The 22,995-nt window shown below is 41.8% G+C and overlaps 1 protein-coding gene across 1 annotated transcript in view; it reads right to left on the bottom strand.

Annotated features, from left to right (window-relative positions):
• Nucleotides 1-22,995, bottom strand: part of NBEA (neurobeachin) — a 4,581,458-nt gene that overhangs the window by 2,243,418 nt on the left and 2,315,045 nt on the right. Inside the window, exon 38 of the mRNA XM_044072852.1 lies at nt 17,291-17,341. Within this exon, the coding sequence (XP_043928787.1) occupies nt 17,291-17,341 (51 nt within the window). The remainder of the gene's footprint in view (nt 1-17,290; nt 17,342-22,995) is intronic.

Here is a 22,995-nt window from a genome sequence, read left to right on the forward strand (position 1 = left end):
TCCACACCTTTCGACTTACTACTCCTAGGAGCGGGTTGAAGGACAGAGACACCCAAGAGGTGGAGGGTCAGAAACCAAATGCATCCATGTACACGGACTCGTCTTCAGAAGGGGAAAGGGACTTCCAGCCACCCCTCTGCTTGAGGATGTCCAGGGTGTCCGAGAATGAGACATCCTCAGAGGGGGACTGTGGGGACCCTTCTGAGTCCACCAAGTCCATGTCCGATGTCAGGGACTCAGGGGAGTCCACATGCTTCCTCTTACATATCCTCTTCAGAGGGACCTTCTCAGGGGGATGCTCTGGGGAGGTTTCAGAAGGGGGGGGGTCACCCAATGGGGCGTCCTCGGGCATTGGTTCCCTATGCTTAGAATGGAGGGGTGGTGAGAGGGAAGACATTGGCTCTGTAGGGGACGGAGCAGATGAAGCCAAGTGAGGAGCTGTCTGAGAAGCCTCTTCACCACCCTCTCCACATCATCATCTGAAAGGCTCCTGGATGACCGAGAGGAGTGGGTGGACCATCGGTGACTGCCCACCAGAGACTGCAGAAGCGGTGATTGTGGAGCGGACCTCACCAGTTCCAAAGGAGGAGACCTAGCCCTTTTGTGACTCCTAGAGGGTTCCGAGTGCACTGACGGAACCGCAGGAGATAAAGTCTTGTTGGACCCGAGAGGTTTGTGTGTCTCGACGGCTCCAAGGTCAGAACCAACAGAGATGTTGGTTTGGAGGATTTTCCTGGTTTACTCGTCTGATTCCCTTCCACTGGTGTATTAAAGGGTCCTTTTAGTAAGCCTCTCAGTATAAATTTGTCTTTGCGCTCCTGCAGGACTCTGGTGCTGAAGGCATGACAAATGGACCACGAGTCCTGCAGGTGCACCGCTCCCACGCAATAAACAGAACTCATATGTCTGTCATTTAGGGACATTTTTGGGAGCATGAGTCACTTCTTGAATCCAGAAGGTTTGGATTCTTTGAGCAATTCTTTATGCATTATTGAAAGCACTAATAGCAAAAGGCACAATACACTGTAGTTAAAGAAATAAAGAAAAGAGAAATCTACAACGCTACAATAACCACAACACTTTTTTTTTTTTTTTACAACAAGCAGCAGTTAACAACAAGCAATGTGAGGTAATGGAAAGGGGAGAGCTCTAAGTTAAATGACAAACTCCCCCAACCGAGGAGAGCCTCCAACTTGAATGGCTAACTCTTTGGCAGAAAGGGAGGAGGAGGGGATAAGGGGAAGCCCTCTAACTGAAAACGGGCTGAGAGCAAGGGGCAAACCTCTAAGAAAAAAACGGATTTGAAAGGGGGGATAGGCATGAAGGAAAAACAATGGCCTAAACAACCACCACCACCACCAGAAAACAGACATAGGATCCTAGAAAACTACTTCTAATCTACAGAAAGATTTCCTGAAAAAAGTTAAGATTTTAGTATAGAATATAACAAGAAAAATCAAAAACTTAGCTTGAGCCAGTCTCCAGCAATCTTGAAGCTTCAAGTGGAAAACAAGATCTGGGTTACTAGCTTTAGGCATGATGGGATAGGGTCTAGCTTCGAGCCAGTAGAAGCTCTCAAGCTTTAGAATACGGCCGAGTCGGAGCCAAGGATCGGCTCTGAACCCAGCCAACAAGAAGGAAGGGGAGATAGGGACAACATAACATCAAAGATTATACACAAGAAAAAAATATCAACAGCCAAAAACCACACTGTTTAAAAGACCAAATACTTTATTAAAGACAATCTTTCAAACTGCTGATACCACATTTAATACAAAACAAAAACACTACACTGACGTAGCACAAATGCCAATAAACAGCATTACAAAACACTTGTAGCGTGAAGAGTTGGGCACTTTTTGCATTAGTTTTCTGACTGTACTATCATTTTCTTAAGAAAAAGGGGTCACTGTAGTTTCTTCTGAAAGGACATAAAACGTAGTTCGTTATTCAGCATCACACACAGCTTGCATAAACCCTCGTATCTCCTAAAGGTTCAAAGTAAGGTGTCCAAATCATAACACAGCAAGTAGCATGTCACATTCTCTTGTGAGTGCCCCATGCTGTCTTTGGATAAGACAAATCTATAAACTTCAATCCAGGTTAAAGATGCACAGATTTGTTTTCTCGATAAATGACTGACTGGAAGAGCTGAGTGAGAATGTAGGCTCTATAAAACAGTTCCAGGTGAAAGATGAGAAAATACAGAGCCTTCTGCATGCCAAACATTTTATCTGCATATTTTGCACATTGTAGAAAGTTTGGTTTTAAAGCCATTTAGGGCCATTTATGTTAACACTTGTCATATGTGAGCATTTATAAAGCATTTTATCATGAAAGACCCAACTCATCTGTCATTCTTAGAATAAGATGCAGTAATTCAATGCAGCCATCCAAGGAAATCACAGAAAATGTACTTGCCTATGTACTGCACTACAGATAAATGAAAGTGCAAGCTAATGAGAAACATTATTCACTTCACTAAACAGCGCAGTCCAACTATGGTCACCCAAATGGTTTTAATTTTAGCATTTACGATGCACAGTGATGCATTAACACAAATGTGCCTTATGACCTACGCACAATTCTTATTGAATTATCATACAGGACTGTCCTAAACATGCATAAGTGTCTTCCAACACTGATAAAACACAGACAGCTACACACTGAGCAGAACTTTTTTTTTTGTATAAGATATGTGTAATTCAGTAAGGACAGAAAGGAAGATCATGTTTACACAGAAAATAAACAATGAACTGGTATGACTCTATGTATTTTACACACATCCAACATGATGAATGGTATCTGAATTTTAAGCTCAAATTTGCAAAGAAAAGTACTCCAAAGGTATCTGTAATCATAATGTACAAACCATTAGTTTTCTAAACTGTCTGCTTTTTTTTTTTCCCCCACTGGTCAGTTAAATAAAATTAACAAAATAATACTACTATAGCACAAATGTACCATAACTCCATATGTTAAACAGCTATGTGCCTGTAGTTTCTTATTATTCCTTTTATCATCATAACAGCAGACTGCACTCACTCCATTTTGGATTTATCAAGCAGTTCATAGCTTCAGCTGACCTTTCTTGGAAGGAGGAATCAGGTCCTGAACCCCCTTTGCTATTTTCAGGTACAAAAGACAAAGTGATGAAAAATAAATAACTTTTCATTTCACGAGAACCCAAGTCAGAGCTGCTGAAGATGATTAGTTTAGTTTCAGTGATGGGGTGATATGGTACATGCCTACATAACAACCCACTTTAATGCAACCTCAGCCAGCGGGCCTTTGGCATTAATTTAATTGCAAGGAAAGACTGGGGAACTAAGCCAGCAGGCTCTGCAGGATAAAGCTGCTGATGAAGTCTGCTGGCGTCCTGGACAAATATCCAGGCTGCTGCACCCCTCTCAATCTCTTCATTCACAATCAAGTGCAAAGGGAAGAGACATCTCAAACAGTGTGATTAGGCACTTAACAACTGGTGAGTATAGAACATATGATGAATTAAAGGTGAATAACTAGTGCCTGCCATCAATATAGACTATAATCTTCAAAGTTTTGTCCCCTGAACCACCTTTTATTAGGCATATAGAAACATCTTACGGCATAATTAGAAACAACTAACATATATGAGCTGCAAAGACTGAGAAAGGTGTAGCAGTGGACTAAAAAGCTGTATCGCAAGTCATCAGAAAAAGGACACTTCATAAACTGTGTTTGCAGATAAACTTGAGAGAATTACAGCCACGGAACAGTGACAGACATTGCTGTCTGGCAGTGGTATAACTGCTATGCTTGTTTTTTTTTTTCAAAGAAAGTTTTAAGGCAAAATCAGATACAGTTGTGGGTAGGGTTTCCACCTTTTCAAAAGGCCAAAGTGGGACATTTTTGGGACACACATCAGTTTTTACACGCTGACACATACCCACGGTCAGTACAAAGGATAGAACTTTACTTTTTTGCCTAAATAAAAGCTTATTCTTGTAGCAGTTTAGTTGCTTATTCTGTTTCTTGTGACATTTAGGTATTATAGATATAGAAATAACTATTTTATGCAAGTATTACATAAAATATGGGACATAATTATGTCCTACAATCTCAGGACATTTGCCATTTTTAATAATTTTGGTCAGGACACAACTGCCCAAACAGGGACTGTCCCTCGCAAAGTGGGACAGGTGGTAACCCTAGTTGTGGGTCAGGATTTTGTTCTTAATACAAAGGGGAAATGCTTAAAGACCCTCCAATTTGTTGAGTTCGCCCCCTACAGGACCAAACAGAAATGGTACTTCCCAGGATTTTTTTTTTATGCAAACCCCTAATCCAGCATTGTGGGGGAAGATCTGGCCCACAAATTGCCACCTCAAGTAATATAAACCTCCTGAAAACCGGAAGAAATGGCAGCTAGAAGAGTCTGCCCTTGATGGCAAGGACTGTGACTATCTGGTGTGTCTGAGAAAGGTGATAAGAGGGAAGTAGAAAGCTGAACTGTAGGTACTGCGGACAAGGACACCAAAAAATGAAGTACCCAAAAGCTGAAGCATCCACTGTATAAAAAGACCCAATCTAATTTATAATAAAGGAAATAACAAGCATCAGCAATGTAAGGACCAGCTCTGACAAGCTGGAGCGTAGTGAAGATGGGATGAAGGGGGCAACTGCCCCAGGCACAAAGTGCTAGGGGGAATAGGTTCATAGGTTCATACTAGGCTATCTGCCCTAGGGCATTTATAAGCCTAGCCAGAGTGTGTTTGGCTTTCGCCACCCATTTTAAATTAATTTTGCTATGCCCTTTTTCGAGGTTAGTATACTGTGCCTCTGTCTAACAGTGACACAGAAGTGATACCCGGGGTAAACCTATGATCTCCCATCCACTCATCAAGATTCCTCTTGAAGAGAGTCAATGAGGGACTCTGCCTAACCTGGACTGGGATTTTATTCCAGAGGGAAGGGAGCCTCTGGGTTATGAATCTGTCCCTCCAGCATGTCCTATTTATTTCAGTGCTGAGGTTCAAGTCTCTCGAGCAAGTAGCTCGATGGGATTTGGATTTTCTGAAGTGCAGCATGTCCATTAATTCCGGGTTGGACATGGCTTTATACGTCAGGCACAGATCGCCTCTGAGCAGGCGGATTGCCACTGAGTAGAGCTGGAGTTTCTTTAACTGGGCAGCATATGGCATCTGTTTGAGCCCTTTGATCCTCTTGGTGAGGTACTTTTGGGGTCTTTCCAGTTGCTGCAGGTGTCTGGTAAGGTACATCCCAAAAGGGGCATTGTACTAAATTATGGGCCTGATGAGGGATGAGTAAAGAGGTACGATGACCTCCCCTGATCTAGATGTCAATCCCTTCATGATTAGGTGGGCTATATAAAATGTTTTTCTAACCACTTTGGCCACGTGGTTGTCAAATGAGAGATTGCTATCAACTTGGGTCCCCAGGTCCCTAATTACTTCTTCTGTACTTAATGGATTACCACCTATGTGGTAATTTGTGGGCACTTTGTTTTTGCCAAAGGGGATGACTATACACTTTTTTGGCGTTTAGCTTGAGGCCATGGCTCTGGCACCAGTTGTCTGTTTCTATGAGGCCCTTTTGGAGGATGCTTGTGTCGGCTGGAGAGTCGATTATGGCGCCCAGTTTGCAGTCATCTGCGAACTTGGTCAGCCACAGTCCTACCGTGTTGGCCTGTAGCTCCGAGATATATATACTGAGCAAGAGAGGGCCCAGGACTGAGCCTTGTGGGACGCCACTTGTAACTGGTTTGGAGTCTGACATGGCTCCAGCAAGTCTAACCATGTGGGTTCTGTACTTCAGCCAGTTTGCAACCCATCTAGTGACATAGGGGTTTATATTTAAGCTGGTGAGCTTATCTATAATGCCCGAGTGGGGTATTGTATCGAAGGCTTTTGCGAGGTCCAGGTAGGCTGTGTGGACCACCTTCCCCTCGTCAATGGCCTTGGTGACTGTTTCAAAGAAATCAACCAGGTTTAAGAGGCAGGATCTGCCCTTAACAAAGCCGAACTGGGTAGGATCCAGTGTCTGTAGGTCACCAATATCTTTATTTATGAGGTCCATGATGATCCTTTCCATAGCTTTGCAGACCAAGCTAGTCAGGCTTATGGGGTGATAGTTTCCAGGATCCGTTGAGGCACCACCTTTGTGGAGAGGGACCACTGTTGCTGTATGCCACTCTTTGGGTACATATCCTGTAGTAAGGCTGAGATTGAACAGTAGTTTTATGTTTGGGTTTAGCTCTTCTTGGAGTTCATGTAGGCCGCAGCCGGGACACAGTCTGGTCCCATTGATGCTGTGTTTCTGCTTTGGAGAGGGCAGCTCTTACCTGAGCATCTGAGATGTCAGGGGGGCAGCACTCTGCTGGGATAGATATTTGCACTTTTGGTGGGGGGGGGAGAAGTTTGTGCTGAACCTGTCAGCTAGGATGTTGGCAATGTCTGTGGGTTTGGTGTATTTTTTGTCATTTTGGACTAATTCTGAGCATATCTGGGAATTCCCACCCAGGTTCCTAACATAACTAAAGAAAGCCTTGTGATTATCCTTACTGTCCTGTGCAATTTTTCTCTCGAAGCTGGCCTTAGACGATTTTATGAGTGCCCGTAGTTTTTTGCTAATACTGATCAGAGATGCCTTCCCTTTTTGGGATTTTGCTCTATCATGTAGTAGCTTCCTCCTTCTATTGTATATTTTGTTTTTGGCTGGGGTCCACCAGACAGGACGTCTGCCTTTGGAGGATTGGGTCTTGGTTTTATTTGGGATTGCATGATCCATGCATTCCTGAAGGTGTTCATAGAATGCGTTTATAAAGGATTCTGCGGTCTGGGCCGTGTTTTCCACAGGCCCAGGGGCTTTGAAGGATTCCACCTCGGATTTGAGGTGTGTGAAATTTGCTTTAGAGAAGTTTTTCACTGTGGTTTTCAGGGCAGGGAGTGGAGTCGGGATGTGAATATCCAGTGAGATTAGTTTATGGTCTGATCTTACCAGTGAGGGATACACTTCTGGTCTGGAGCATAGAGTCCCCATGTTGGTGATGATCAGGTCCAGTATGTTTTCCCCTCTTGTGGGAGTAGTAACAAGTTGTTCCATAGCATTTGAGTTTATAAATTCTAGGAACCTTTGGGCTAGGGTGTTGGAGCTAGAGTAATGCTCCCAGTCTATGTTTGGGTAGTTGAAGTCGCCCAATATAATGGTGTTTGTAGAGACCTTCATATTTTCCAGTGTTCTCAGGAAGGCCGAGTGGGGTTCCTTGGTTTGGGAGGGTGGTCTGTAGCAGGATATAAACTGGAAGGCAATTTTACCCACAGTTAGTTGCACATGGATAGTCTCTGATGCTTCGTGCTGTGCCACCAACCTGGAGGTGTGGGTATCTTTGACGAATATTGATACTCCCCCTCCTTTTGTGGTTCGGTCCAAGTTTTGGGGCCGAAAAGCATGGTATGAGGTATAACCTGGTAGTGCTGGGGTGCTCTCGGGAGCCCTGAACCAGGTTTCTGTTACTGCACAGATATCGATGTTCTCCATGCTAAAGAGAGTTTTGAGTGCATGCATCTTGAGGTTTAGACTTCTGGCGTTGAGTAGCATTACTCTTAGTTTCTTATCCCTTGTGATACCTATGGAGGTGGGTTTGTCTTTTGAGCCTTGCCTAAAAAAGGCACTATGGGGGTAGCAAGAGCCTTTGCCAATATCCGAAAGCCCAGGGGTGTCAGGTGCAAGCCATCCCTAGCGAAGCATCGTGGCTTGTCGAGAATGTCATCCCAGGCTGACAGGCATTGGATCCCCTTTGAATGACACCAATACTTGAGCCAATTGTTGAAATTGATCATCTTGTTTTCATATTTTGGCATCATTCTTGGTGAGGGTAAGATGCTACTCAAGATCAGTGTCATACCGGCCTGGGCTACATGCTCAGAGAGCTCCTCTATGTCTCTTTTCATGTAGTCCAGGGAGGTACATCTTGGGTCATTCACACCAGCATGGACAATGACTGAGTCATATTTGTACTTGCCTTGGAGTGACCTGAGTGCTTGTGTTATGTGGCGGATCCTAGCGCCCGACAGGCAGCTCACTGTGACCTTCTCCTTGTTCAGCCTGGTGAGCGGGACGTCAGTGTGCCTGACGATAGAGTTACCTATTACAAGTGTATCAGGTGTCTTTGTTTAGCCTTAAGGGCTGTGACTGTTCGGCACACTGGCTTTGTGAGCTGTGTGTTGCACGTGTTTTGTTTTGGGGTAGCGGTATCTTGGGTGTCTGCTTTGGAGGTCTCTGCTGCTTAGGCAGATTTTTTATTTAGAGCCTCCGAGTATGTTTTTGTGTGTTTATGTGTTTGGTTTGCTGTCATGGTAGGTCTATGTGAGACTGGAATTGTAGTGAGTGTGGTTTCCTTCTCCTCCTGACTGGTTTCGCCAGTACCGAGTTGAGAGAGCTTAGCCTCCAGTATGGCTATAAGGTTGCATCTCTCACATGTGTTGGAATTTGTTGGGAGGAGGAGAGGGTTGTCTGCGTACGAGGCAGTTGTAACATTGCCTCAAGATTCCCAGATTCACCAGCTGGACCGGAGAGGAGATTGACAACTGACCTTTGGACATGCTAGAATAGTATTGGGAATTCCTTTATAACTGAAAAAAAGGGCCAATGGGGAACGAGGTACTCAAAGGGAGTTTGTGAGGGTGTAGTGCTTTTAATATTTTAGTGCTGACTTATATAATTGCTTTAGTGAGCAAGTGCCAGGTAACTTAAATGCAATGTGTTACAGGTAACTTAAATGCAAAAACGACAAACAGTAACTTTCTTTCAAGTGAAACAAGGAAATAAGTACAGTAAGCAATGCAGATATCACTACGGATACACAGAAGCGCTGAAAAGCCGCATTTTAGGTGGAATTAGCGTTTCAGGGAAATAACAAGCAAACAAACAACAAGCATACAAATAAAGCTAGATTCAGCAGGCCTGGATCTAGTCTATGCTACAGCAAACAAGGTGTACCAATTTCAGTAAGAAGCAGTTTAAATATGCAGGCACTATAAGCCTTTAACCAGAAATTCCCAGCTAGAAGGGCAGAGTCCAGCCTCTCCTCCCACAAGAGTGCAGACCAAGAACCCTTTTAATGTAAAATAACTGGCCTGAAGCCCAAGTGCTTAAAATAGAATAAATACACTTTTAGAATAACAGACACTGAGCCCTCAATCAGCAGTTCACAACTTAGAAGGATGTAAGCTACCTGTCCTGCCACTACAGTGCAGACCACAAACCTTCCTAATGTAAAACAACTGGTCTGAAGCCCAAGTGCTTAAACTAAAAGGCTTAGAATGAGTTACACCAAGCAGTAATAAATACAATTGAGTACTTTTAAGATGACGCAAAAGCAAAATAAAGTAGGAAGAAACACAAATACAGTAAAAGCAGATTTTTTTTTTTTTTTTTTTTTTTTTTGAGTAAGCAAATGAGATGGGCCCAGGAGTTACAGGACAGAATCAAGTGCAAATGCAGGCCTTCAAATCAGAAAGTTGAGAAAGATGGAAGACCGCCCAAATGGCCAATAACTACAAATTCTGGGCCAGAATCACTCCTTATGTGGTAGACAGGTTACCTTAGTGCTTACCACTCCCACTGATGAGCTAGAAGGCTTCCCTGCAACACAGAAAGGTTTGGGGGCTCAGAAGCTTACAAATAGTCCTGAATAGAGCAAATCTGTATCTGGAACACTAATTACAGGAAAGGTAGGAAATAGGCTTACAATTTTTTTTTTTTTACGGCCAATCCTGATTGCTCTTTAGAGCATACAGGCTTTTAAAGGCCATTATTGCATTTGCAATCAAATGTGAGCACTGTAGCTCTCAGAGTGCAGTCTAAACTGTAGCAAGCAGTTTGAAACTGTTTAAAAGAAAAAAAAAATGTGTTTGCTAAAGCCTGAGCAATGTAGCTCTTCATGCAAGGTATAAATTCTAGCCAAAGATGATGCTTAAAAATAGCTAGACGTTCACATCCCAAGAAAATGTCTCTCTAATGTGCCAGCTATTGCAACCCAAACCTCCAATTACTCCAGTACATCTGTGGGTAAAACTTTCCTACTCTATGCAGGGAGCCATGTAACGCCAGCCACAACCTTAGAAATGGGCTCGCTCTGAAACAACTGTGCTAATGTCCCAAGGGCTAAGCTAGTACGGTATGAACTATAACATAATAAACACAGCAGTAGCTTAATAAACAAGTGTACAGTGATCCACACGACATGAAAACTTCTCTTCCAAGTAAATTCAATTTTTTTTATTCGAGGATCTTGGACAGATGAGTGATATTGATTAAACAACTTTTACACTTAGACGCCTTTAAATACATTTTTCTCTTTGCATATTTTAAAGCATTTTACATCTTTGAAGTGAATACTTATGGTTCTAATCTGACAGGTCAGAGACTGGAAATAAAAAAAAAAAACCTAATAGGTCAGTTAGATGAGCCAATGGTCACATTACCTTTTGGATATTACAGAAGCTTAGGATGAATTAAATGATGTTAATCAGATAGGTCTTAAACTGGGAACATTTGCTGTAATAGATCAAGAAAATGAGTCAATAGTCTCAACGATTTCAGAGCCTAGAACAAATGAAAATGGTTTTGAAATAAGTCTAGAAATGCAAATATATATGCTGAAATAGGATTGAGTAGTGGGCTAATGGTTAGTCAGACAGTGGGAGCTATGTGATTGGCCTGGTGTAATGAAACAGAGGGAGCTAGCTATTGGTATACATTCAGGCTCTGCACCAAAAGTATACACATCTCGTTAATCTATCTGGTTGGATGTTTTATGCAGGGTATAAAAATATTTGTGAAGACATCTCCATGTGAAAATGCAAAATTTCCTGGACTTTACTGCCTTCCCCTGGCAAACTACAGATTACCACTGTTTGTTCCTGTGTTACCATCAGACTTGGATCTCTCTCCTAACTGAATCTCAACTGAGTGGCCACCTCCTCACCTAGATCATCTTGGAGAATCTTACAGACCTGCAAGATCATACCCCCCACCCTAGCTGTATTCCTCACTAATGACATCCAAATCCACCAAGATATAAGTCCTGATTCCTATTCGGCTTTAGTAATGCTCTTAATGTGAAACTGAACATCTCTGCAAGTCAATGGAGTTATAACCCAGCAAACCAAAACAGTGGCTGTGATCATACAAATATCCCAGTCTTAAGGAGAAGACATCTGAAAAAGGTCAGTCATGTCTGCCCCCCTAGCCCCTTCTGAGACATATGGCTCCCTTTCTGGAGCTGCCATTCCCATCTCCATGTCCAAATGAGATCAGAGTTATCCTTCAGGAATTTATGTCTGGTGAAAAGAAGAAAAACGTCTCTGCTCTTTTTCAAGTCAATGGTAAATACCCTTTGTTTAGCCAGACTAGCATTGTCCACAGATGGTGGGTTACACTCACTTGTATACTCTGCTGCTGACTCCTGTTGACTGTTGTTGTTGCCTCTTCTGCTGAAGAGAACTTTTTTGCCCCATTATGAAAAAAGGTCTTCTAGGAGGTAGGTCATAAGACATAAATTTTAAGTCCCTTTAATCGACAAATCCATTGATCTAGAAAAAATTGAGCCTACTATTTTTCCAGGTCTGTAGGGAGAAATGCAATTTGAAATGCACAGGCAGAGCACCACATGTCACTATCAGCCCTGGGCTCCAAAGCCTCTTTAGACAAACTTTCTTTTTTAGATTGTAGGTGGCAAACAAGGCCATTATAGGTCTGGGGTGACACCTGCCATCTCTCTGGGGACCCAACCAGTACAGAGTCCTTTCAATGTGCAGATCCTCTGATTTCAAAGAAGTCATCTCAATTAGCTATTTTTTGACAAAGTCTTTTCCACTGTTTGCCTCGTTTACTTCAGGTATACCATTAATCTACGGGTTCTTGTACCAAGCACAATCCTTAAAATGAAGCAATGTGGCAGCCTTCAAATCCATTGTAGCTTCTACTTCCTGGATCTTGGTCTTAAGATCACACAGTTTTCTTGCAGAAGGGATTGCAAGAGACCTGAGTGGTCATTAACCACCTCCATGATCTCCTGGTTATTCTTCTCATTCTCTTGCATGGGCTCCCTTCTCATCTGTGATTTATTTTCAGTACAACTTAAAAAATCCATTAGGGTAATCTCTTTGTCCGGGGTGTTCCCATCAGAATTCTGATCTGGCTTGCCTCCCCTACTAGGTATTATGTCCCGAGTTTCCATAGAAGAATACACTTTTTTTGTGGTACGACCCCCTTTTTTCCTCAAAAAAACTTGTAGACCCAGAATGGGCTAACACTGCAGAAGCTGTTGGCTAGCACAGCAACTAGCACACCCCACCACAATACACACACAAACATGCATACTCAAGAAAAACAACCAGGTTGCTTTCATGTAATGAAATTTGATACAAAAGCCATGAAGACATTAAAAGTTAAGGAATGGGCTTGAAAAATCATACTACGGCCAAACAACACAAATAACCATGGGTTTATGCAGCAATGCTGTGCCAAAAGAATTGTGTGAAAGTCAGGGCATTCAGTCTTTCCATAAATACTGTAATATATGATAATGTACACAAACCCCAAATTATATTTTCTGCTCAACTTTCACAAACAATTTGATGCATCTTGGAAACTGTAGAACACCTAGACATACACTGTTATTACATTTTTGTTAAACAGACGTACATTTTCACATGACAAGAAATTCCTCTATGAGTGCATGTTTACTGCGATATTTACAGAACTATGAAAAGATATGCTTAATTGTGTAACTAGCAATATAAATAACACTAAATATTTCTCCATATGTGCAACTTGCAGGCATATTTGAAAGAGTTTTCTTGAACAACATCTAAAGTGTCAAATGATGTCATGCAACAATTTTTAAGTCACTTGTTTTTGAAGTATTAAGTACATATGGAATATTGTTTATAATTTCTAACAAATAGTAAGCAATACACAAGTATATAAATGGACATTAACATGTATTTTCCTGTTTCCCACCATGGCATATCTCACCACACCCATCAATAACATGCAAGTCATCCAGTTATAAAAATATAAACATATGAATAATAAGCGATGAACTGTGATTAATTTCCCTTTTGTTTAACACTGTAGATTAGCAATTTTAGCATCATTTTATTAGTAATGCCTTGCACTTTCTAATAATGCTTATTATTGGCTGTAAAGTCACTTAGAAAATGAAGCCACACCCGAAATATTCTGGACACCATAAGGAGCTATGGGTGTGAACTGGAAGTACACAGAAAGGGTGCTATAGGCTTGAATGGGTTATTTCCCAATCAAACACATTCCTTGTATCTCTGCTGAGACCTGAAAGAGACTACATAAATATCATGGACATCTCAGATCCATAGTCAACAGTAAAGATGGAAGTCTCCCGACAAGTTTTTTGCCAGCATACCACCCAAGACAGATGGACTGAGCAGAAGGAGAAATAAGTCAAGTAGACATTTCTGAACTAGTAAGACCAGATACTTTGTTGTAGTATACCATTTTAAAAGGAAAAATATCTAGGTTAAATGCAACTTATTTTGGAAAAAAAAAAAAGACAAAAAGGAGTGATATTTCTCTAGACTTCATCTTGCTCTACAACCAGTAAAGACCAGATAGGATTCAGGGCCTGAATCCTCCAATGGGGACACAGTTCTTTTGCTGAGGCTGGTAAAGTTGTACAAGAAGGGGCATGCGCAGTGCTAAAACTGACAAAGTTTCAAATGACAGGCTGCCATCTGTTGGAAGGATGCCCAAATGGAAAACATCATTTTATTTTTTACTCTTTTATTTACTGGGTTAGTCTCACTAGTCCAGCAACCCCTACTTTTTCATCTTGCTGTTTTGCATCATAGCCACTACTGTGCTGACTTGGATGTGAGAGCTCCTAAATGGAGGATGTCATGACAGAGGCACAGTATACTAACCTCAAAAAAAGGCATAGCAAAATTAATTTAAAATGGGTGGCGAAAGCCAAACACACTCTGGCTAGGCTTATAAATGCCCTAGGGCAGATAGCCTAGTATGAACCTATGAACCTATGACTGCTGGAGCAGTGTGTGTGTTTTGGAAGAAGCAGATCAGGAGGTAACAAACTACTGGAACAGAGGTAATTGCTGCAATACAGTTAGAAGGCAGTGGATCACCAACAGAAGATTTACTGAATTTCATGGAGCAAGGTGAACCAGAAAATGAAGCACAAGCAAGCTGGGGTGAAGTAGTTGATTGTGTTATTGAAGCAAGAGAAATGACTGTTTTAACAGGAGAATGAACAGATTTGGGGGGATGAAGCAGAAAGCACTGGTGTTCCTTTGGCTGGTTGAGTAACTTCTTTTAAAGGCACAGATCAGCAACAGGGTATGAAAAAATCTGATGCTGTAATAATGGGAAGGCAAGCAGCTGCGGTAACAAAAAGCAGAAAGCAACAGACTAAGTGAGCAACTCAGAACTAAGAAGCTTGGAGTTAAAATTAAAACAAAGACTGATGTTTGTTTAAATACAGTTCTGCATTTAGGATTTAGTATAAAAGACATGCATTACTACACGTTTGGACACTGAGGATTTCTGTTAAGTGACTTTTGAAGCATAAGGTTTACTAGAAAAATTCATGTCTGGGATAGGAAGAAAACAAGAGACAGCAACATTGAAGGACTATTTTTTTTTTTCAATTTTGGACTTCAACATAAAAACAAATGCATGTTTAATTCAGAACTGTTGACAATGACATTTTTAAAATAAAGTCTTTTTTCTTATCTGTTTGTAAAGAAGTGCATGATATAACAATGTGTTTAATGAAAGAATGTGTGGACTGGAAGGTGGGAAGTAAATATGATCAAAGGAAGGATGTAGCATGTTCAAAATGCTATAAATGTTAATGGAAGGAGTGGGACTGTGAGATACTGGGGCCAGCCAAAAGCCTGTTTTCATATGGAGGTGAAAGGCATTTAGTACAGGATTGTGGGGCGAAAAACAGAAAATGCAGGCAATGCAGATAGAGGGAACATACAGCTAAAGATTGTGAAATAAACTGTAGTAAATGTAAGGTCAAAGGTCATTTTTAGTTTTACTGTTCTTTGTTACAGGACAAATGAATAGCTGAAGAAAATACTGAAAATAACAGAGAAGATGAGATAGGTAATTTTGTGGAAGTATAAAAGAAGAATACATTAACTTCAGAAGAGGAGTTAAATATTGGCAAAAAGATGATGTTGTTCAGGAAGAGAATAGGTATGAACTACTTGGAAGTGAGGAAGGAGAGGAGGAAGGATTGACACAGAAGAGCAAGAACAAAATAATGAAAAGTGAATAGGAGGAATGGTAGGAAGTATGAAAGAAAAATAAAAGATGAGAAACAGGAATGGTGTGTTAAAAATATCTGAAAGTACTAAGGCAGAACTAGAAAAGAATACAGAAGTAAATGGAATCTCTCAGAATATATGAAGAATAATGTCCAAGAAGAAGAATGTGGTTTTAGGGAAGTAAGGAACTGAACAGTGTATGTAATGTTGGAGTGAATAATTGTTAAAAAGTAAAGTGTATAGTGCATGACAAAAATGTTTCTATGGTTTGTTTTCTTTTATATTAATATATATGTGCCTGTATAATTAAGTTATTAAATAAAGATGTTTATATTAAACAGGAATATACTAAATGAGGAGTACTAACCGTACTCTGGGGCTCATATATGTGTGACAAAAGTGCTACAAATCATGAAGAGAAAGAACAGGCTACAAACCTAAAACAGTACAACATACGAAAACAGGCCCTAAAATGAATGGTGGAAGCACTCTAATGAGTAGGAGCCATGGAAAGTGTGAATTTACCTTTGATTATTCCTTTATGGATCTGTCGGTTTAGCACAAAGGATTACAGCTATTTGATGCAAACAAGGTACATCATGTAGTAACTGGGTTTGATTCCCACAGTCTGCAATTCCCCACTGTGCGACTATGACCTAGTAACAAACGGACAATGCTCTCCCTGAGTTGCCTCTGCAAAAATACACTTGTGCCTAGTGGGTTTAACAAGTTAACAAAAGAAAGAAAAATACTGAAGTGCTGGGAAGAAAAGGATGAAGTTACTCTAATTTTATTCCAAGAGATCGTGGACAGACTCTAGCTGCAGACCTGTTACTTTATGTGACTGGGTGAAGCACTGCCAACAGTAAAATTAATATGCTTATGTGGAAAACAAAATGACAAGTTCGCTCGTGATCAAGACTGCAATGAACAGCAGATTCACACTTCTAAGGCAGTTCCTGTTTTTATAAGCAACCTGTCTGAGGGGAGGATGGATAATGGAACTTGTCACGTGCAGAAATGCACAACATGAGCAAGTGATTGCCGCACTGCACATCTGCTAGGGAACTGCAGGTCATACGAAACAGCTGAAATCAGATGATGCTGTTCTGGGATGGCTTGATCTCCTCTCTTTCTTCCCTGAAGATGGATATAACGTCAGCAGTGGCCAACCATGGTGGAAGCATGTCATTCGTTTGGGTGGTTCTCAACAAATTAAAACAACACTACTCATTTACTCACTGTTTTACTAGCTGAGGCCTGCTGGAACAGCGACCCAGAAGTTTTGGCCATGGTAAATGGCTGAGAGTCATACAGTACATAAAAGCAAGTCTCTCAGACCCAAAGTTAGGAATGTAAAATATCATCACCAATAGCTTATTATATTAACCACTCAGCTGTCCATAAGAAGCAGTAGCTCTGAAGACAGCATCATCTGAAAACAAATGCATACATTCCTGAAACGCTATTTAGAAAGCAAGCTTTGCAATGCAGCTCAGTGTTTTCTACCAAGTGTGCATGCAGTGTTCACTTATCACAACAGTAATCCTCATATAAAGCTCAGGCCAACACCATGACGGCTCTATGTGATAAGCATTCAGCTATCAACAAGTACAAATAATACACAATTAACCCTCCGTACAAATAAGAATGCTGAAGGCATCCAATATTGACAATAATTAAAAATGATATTGACAATTGACAATTAAAAATGCAAATCCAACCAAAATAATAAATAAAAAAATAGAATTAAGTGAAAAATTTATGACTGCTAACTAAGCCAAATCATATAATCACTTTAATACAAAACAGTACCATAAATCCAAAATGCACTATCCAATTACTTCATTATTAAACAAGATTTCAAGCTTTACTTCACAATCTGAAGAATATACTAATTAAGAGGCATACTCCGTGCTAAGCATTCCCTGATGAAATCAAATACTCACTGTGTAACCTTTCGCAACTCACTTGGCCTTTCAGCGCTGCAGTCCACCCAGCTGAGGAAACAGTTAAAAAGCAGGCATCAGACACAAATATGTTACATCTCAGCTGGGAAAGCACAGCTTAAGAAATAGAATGCAATCATGACACAGCACTAACAGTACAAATGCCACCCTTAAAACAAATCCTGAACATGACAATAAACATAAAACATAACATACTGCATTTGCACTTAGTAGGAATATACGTGAAATCTACATAACCTAAATACCTTAACTGACCTTTTATGGTTTTATAGCAATACAAATTATTATATTAAACATGAAAGAAAGTCATTTGAAAAATATACCTAACCACATTCACCACAAAATAAACAATGACAAACACAATCAAAAGAATTTCCAAACTAATAATCCAAAGCAGACTAGGGAAAAATGTCAGCCTCATTTTCCTGCAACTTCATTGTACTGAATGGGCCAGCAGCCCAAGACTGTTAATATAATCCGATGTCTGCCCTGGAAACAGAGCAATAATCATTACTGTGTAAAAATTTACTTTGTTAACCTAGATGTGTTACCATCTACTAATAATTAAAAAATGTTCATACAACTAGGAGTTTAAACATGAAATAAAATCTACCAAAACCTGTAGTTCAGGGTACTTACTTCCTGTCCTATGATTAAAACAGAATAATATTCCAAATAAATGTTCTACGTTGGTGTTGTCTGTCATCACTGTATGATCTACTTTTAAAATTACAGCCCTGAATTGAGAATTTATGCTAGTGGTATCTGTGGGCTATCACTGCAGAACATGCAGCTTTATTTGTATGCTTGTTGTTTGTTTATTTCCCTGAAACGTTAATTCCACCTAAAACGCGGCCTTTTAGCACTTCTGTGGATCCCTAGTGATATCTGCATTGCTTACTGTACTTATTTTCCTTGTTTCACTTGAAAGAAAGTTACTGTTTGTCGTTTTTGCATTTAAGTTACCTGTAACATTGCATTTGAGTTACCTGGCACTTGCTCACTAAAGCAATTATATAAGTCAGCTCTAAAAAATTAAAAGCACTACACCCTCACAAACTCCCCTTGAGTACCTTGTTCCCCATTGGCCCTTTTTTTCAATTATAAAGGAATTCCCAATACTATTCTAGCATGTCCAAAGGTCAGTTGTCAAACTCCTCTCCGGTCCAGCTGGTGAATCTGGGAATCTTGAGGCAATGTTACAACTGCCTCATGTACACAGTCAACCCTCTCCTCCTCCCAACAAATTCCAACACGTGAGAGATGCAACCATATAGCCAAACTGGAGGCTAAGCTCTCTCAACTCAGTACTGGCGTAACCAGTCAGGAGGAGAAGGAAACCACACTCACTACAATTCCAGTCTCACATAGACCTACCACGACAACAAACCAAACACAAACACACAAAAACATACTCGGAGGCTCTAAATAAAAATCTGCCTAAGCAGCAGAGACCTCCAAAGCAGACATCCAAGCAACCGCTACCCCAAAACAAAACACGTGCAACACACAGCTCACAAAGCCAGTGTGCCGAACAGTCACAGCCCTTAAGGCTAAACAACACACCTGATACACTTGTAATAGGTGACTCTATTGTCAGGCACACTGACGTCCCGCTCACCAGGCTGAACAAGGAGAAGGTCACGGTGAGCTGCCTGTCGGGCACTAGGATCCGCCACATAACACAAGCACTCAGGTCACTCCAAGGCAAGTACAAATATGACTCAGTCATTGTCCATGCTGGTGTGAATGACCTGAGACGTACCTCCCTGGACTACATGAAGAGAGACATAGAGGAGCTCTCTGAGCATGTAGCCCAGGCCGGTATGACCCTGACCTTGAGTAGCATCTTACCCTCACCAAGAATGATGCTACAATATGAAGACAAGATGATCAATTTCAACAATTGGTTTAAGTGTTGGTGTCATTCAAAGGGGATCCAATGCCTGTCAGCCTGGGATGACATGCTCGACAAGCCACGATGCTTCGCTAGGGACGGCTTGCACCTGTCACCCCTGGGCTTTCGGATATTGGCAAAGGCTCTTGCTACCCCCATAGTGCCTTTTTTAGGCAAGGCTCAAAAGACAAACCCACCTCCATAGGTATCACAAGGGATAAGAAACTAAGAGTAATGCTACTCAACGCCAGAAGTGTAAACCTCAAGATGCACTTTCGAAACTCTCCTTAGCATGGAGAACATCGATATCTGTGCAGTAACAGAAACCTGGTTCAAGGCTCCTGAGAGCACCCCAGCACTACCAGGTTATACCCCATACCATGCTTTTCGGCCCCAAAACCTGGACCGAACCACAAAAGGAGGGGGGAGTATCAATATTCGTCAAAGATACCCACACCTCCAGGTTGGTGGCACAGCACGAAGCATCAGAGACTATCCATGTGCAACTAACTGTGGGTAAAACTGCCTTCCAGTTTATAGCCTGCTACAGACCACCCTCCCAAACACAGGAACCCCACTTGGCCTTCCTGAGAATACTGGAAAATATGAAGGTCTCTCCAAACACCATTATATTGGGCGACTTCAACTATCCAAACATAGACTGGGAGCATTACTCTAGCTCCAACACCCTAGCCCAAAGGTTCCTAGAATTTATAAACTCAAATGCTACGGAACAACTTGTTACCACTCTCACAAGAGGGGAAAACATACTGGACCTGATCATCACCAACATGGGGACACTATGCTCCAGACCAGAAGTGTATCCCTCACTGGTAAGATCAGACCATAAACTAATCTCACTGGATATTCACATCCCGACCCCACCTCCTGCCCAGAAAACCACAGTGAAAAACTTCTCTAAAGCAAATTTCACACGCCTCAAAACCGAGGCGAAATCCTTCAAAGCCCCCGGGCCTGTGGAAAATACGGCCCAGACCGCAGAATCCTTTATAAACGCATTCTATGAACACCTTCAGGAATGCATGGATCATGCAATCCCAAATAAAACCAAGACCCAATCCTCCAAAGGCAGGCGTCCTGTCTGGTAGACCCCAGCCATAAACAAACTATACAATAGAAGGAGGAAGCTACTACATGATAGAGCAAAATCCCAAAAAGGGAAGGCATCTCTGATCAGTATTAGCAAAAAACTACGGGCACTCATAAAATCGTCTAAGGCCAGCTTGAGAGAAAAATTGCACAGGACACTAAGGATAATCACAAGGCTTTCTTTAGTTATGTTAGGAACCTGGGTGGGAATTCCCAGATATGCTCAGAATTAGTCCAAAATGACAAAAAATACACCGAGCCCACAGACATTGCCAACATCCTAGCTGACAGGTTCAGTGCAAACTTCTCCCCCTCTCCCCACCAAAAGGGCAAATATCTATCCCAACAGAGTGCTGCCTCCCTGACATCTCAGATGCTCAGGTAAGAGCCGCCCTCTCCAAAGCAAAAAACACAGCATCAATGGGACCAGATGGTGTCCCGGGCTGCGTCCTACATGAACTCCAAGAAGAGCTAAACCCAAACATAAAACTACTGTTCAATCTTAGCCTTACTACAGGATATGTACCCAAAGAGTGGCGTACAGCAACAGTGGTCCCTCTCCACAAAGGTGGTGCCTCAACGGATCCTGGAAACTATCGCCCCATAAGCCTGACTAGCTTGGTCTGCAAAGCTATGGAAAGGATCATCATGGACCTCATAAATAAAGATATTGGGGACCTACAGACACTGGATCCTACCCAGTTTGGCTTTGTTAAGGGCAGATCCTGCCTCTTAAACCTGGTCGATTTCTTTGAAACAGTCACCAAGGCCACTGACGAGGGGAAGGCGGTCCACACAGCCTACCTGGACCTCGCAAAAGCCTTCGATACAATACCCCACTCGGGCATTATAGATAAGCTCACCAGCTTAAATATAAACCCCTATGTCACTAGATGGGTTGCAAACTGGCTCAAGGACAGAACCCACATGGTTAGAATTGCTGGAGCCATGTCAGACTCCAAACCAGTTACAAGTGGCGTCCCACAAGGCTCAGTCCTGGGACCTCTCTTGTTCGGTATATATTTCTCGGCGGTACAGGCCAACACGGAAGGACTGTGGCGGACCAAGTTCGCAGATGACTGCAAACTGGGCGCCATAATCAACTCTCCAGCCGACACAAGCATCCTCCAAAAGGGCCTCATAGAAACAGACAACTGGTGCCAGAGCCATGGCCTCAAGCTAAACGCCAAAAAGTGTATAGTCATCCCCTTTGGCAAAAACAAAGTGCCCACAAATTACCACATAGGTGGTAATCCATTAAGTACGGAAGAAGTCATTAGGGACCTGGGGACCCAAGTTGATAGCAATCTCTCATTTGACAACCACGTGGCCAAAGTGGTTAGAAAAACATTTTATATAGCCCACCTAATCATGAAAGGATTCACATCTAGATCAGGGGAGGTCATCGTACCTCTTTACTCATCCCTCATCAGGCCCATAATTGAGTACAATGCCCCTTTTGGGATGTACCTTACCAGACACCTGCAGCAACTGGAAAGACCCCAAAAGTACCTCACCAAGAGGATCAAAGGGCTCAAACAGATGCCATATGCTGCTCGGGTAAAGAAACTCCAGCTCTACTCAGTGGCATACCGCCTGCTCAGAGGCGATCTGTGCCTGATGTATAAAGCCATGTCCAACCCGGAATTAATGGACATGCTGCACCTCAGAAAATCCAAATCCCATCTAGCTACGCTCAAGAGACTTGTACCTCAGCACTGAAATAAATAGGACATGCTGGAGGGACAGATTCATAACCCAGAGGCTCCCTTCACTCTGGAATAAAATCCCAGTCCAGGTTAGGCAGAGTCCCACATTGACTCTCTTCAAGAGGAATCTTGATGAGTGGATGGGAGATCGTAGGTTTACCCCGGCTATCACTTCTGTGTCACTGTTAGACAGAGGCACAGTATACTAACCTCAAAAAAAGGCATAGCAAAATTAATTTAAAATGGGTGGCGAAAGCCAAACACACTCTGGCTAGGCTTATAAATGCCCTAGGGCAGATAGCCTAGTATGAACCTATGACACAGATACACACATTCAGCAATAAGGAAATGGAAAAGACAAAAAACAGATAGGGCTCACCACGGCTAATAAAAACTCTTTTATTCCTGCAGTGCAAGTAAGCGCTTTCGCGTTCTCTCATCGCTTCATCAGGTTTTTGAAGTCTGATGAAGCGTTGAGAGAACGCGAAAGCGCTTACTTGCACTGCAGGAATAAAAGAGTTTTTATTAGCCGTGGTGAGCCCTATCTGTTTTTTGACTTTTGATATTGGATCTGAGAGGGCTCCTTATCCAGGACTGTTTGTTGTGTTTTCTCTAATAAGGAAATGAAAAACGTGTAGGCTGCAGGTGCTTTCCATTTTCATAACCAACATGTTATCTTGTAATCTTAAATGATCTTACTAGTAAAGTTCAAATAACCTGCAAGTATTTGGCAATACCACAAAGAGATCACCAAAATGATAAACAAATGCAGCTTAGACAATTTTTCCTAGTGCATGGTGATGACATATGCAAAAATTAAAATGTATGACATTTACATATTTAAGCAGACATTTACAAGCACAGTATTTGTCACCGACTGTCCTTAGGCACTTGTTCATAATCAGTCTTATCTGTTGCATACCTGAAAACCCTCAGACCACTGCAGAACAACAACCCAGAGACTCTCA

Source organism: Protopterus annectens, chromosome 5.part1 (assembly GCF_019279795.1).
Source record: "Protopterus annectens isolate FY-2018-M chromosome 5.part1, PAN1.0, whole genome shotgun sequence".
NCBI classification, from domain to species: Eukaryota; Metazoa; Chordata; order Ceratodontiformes; family Protopteridae; genus Protopterus; species Protopterus annectens.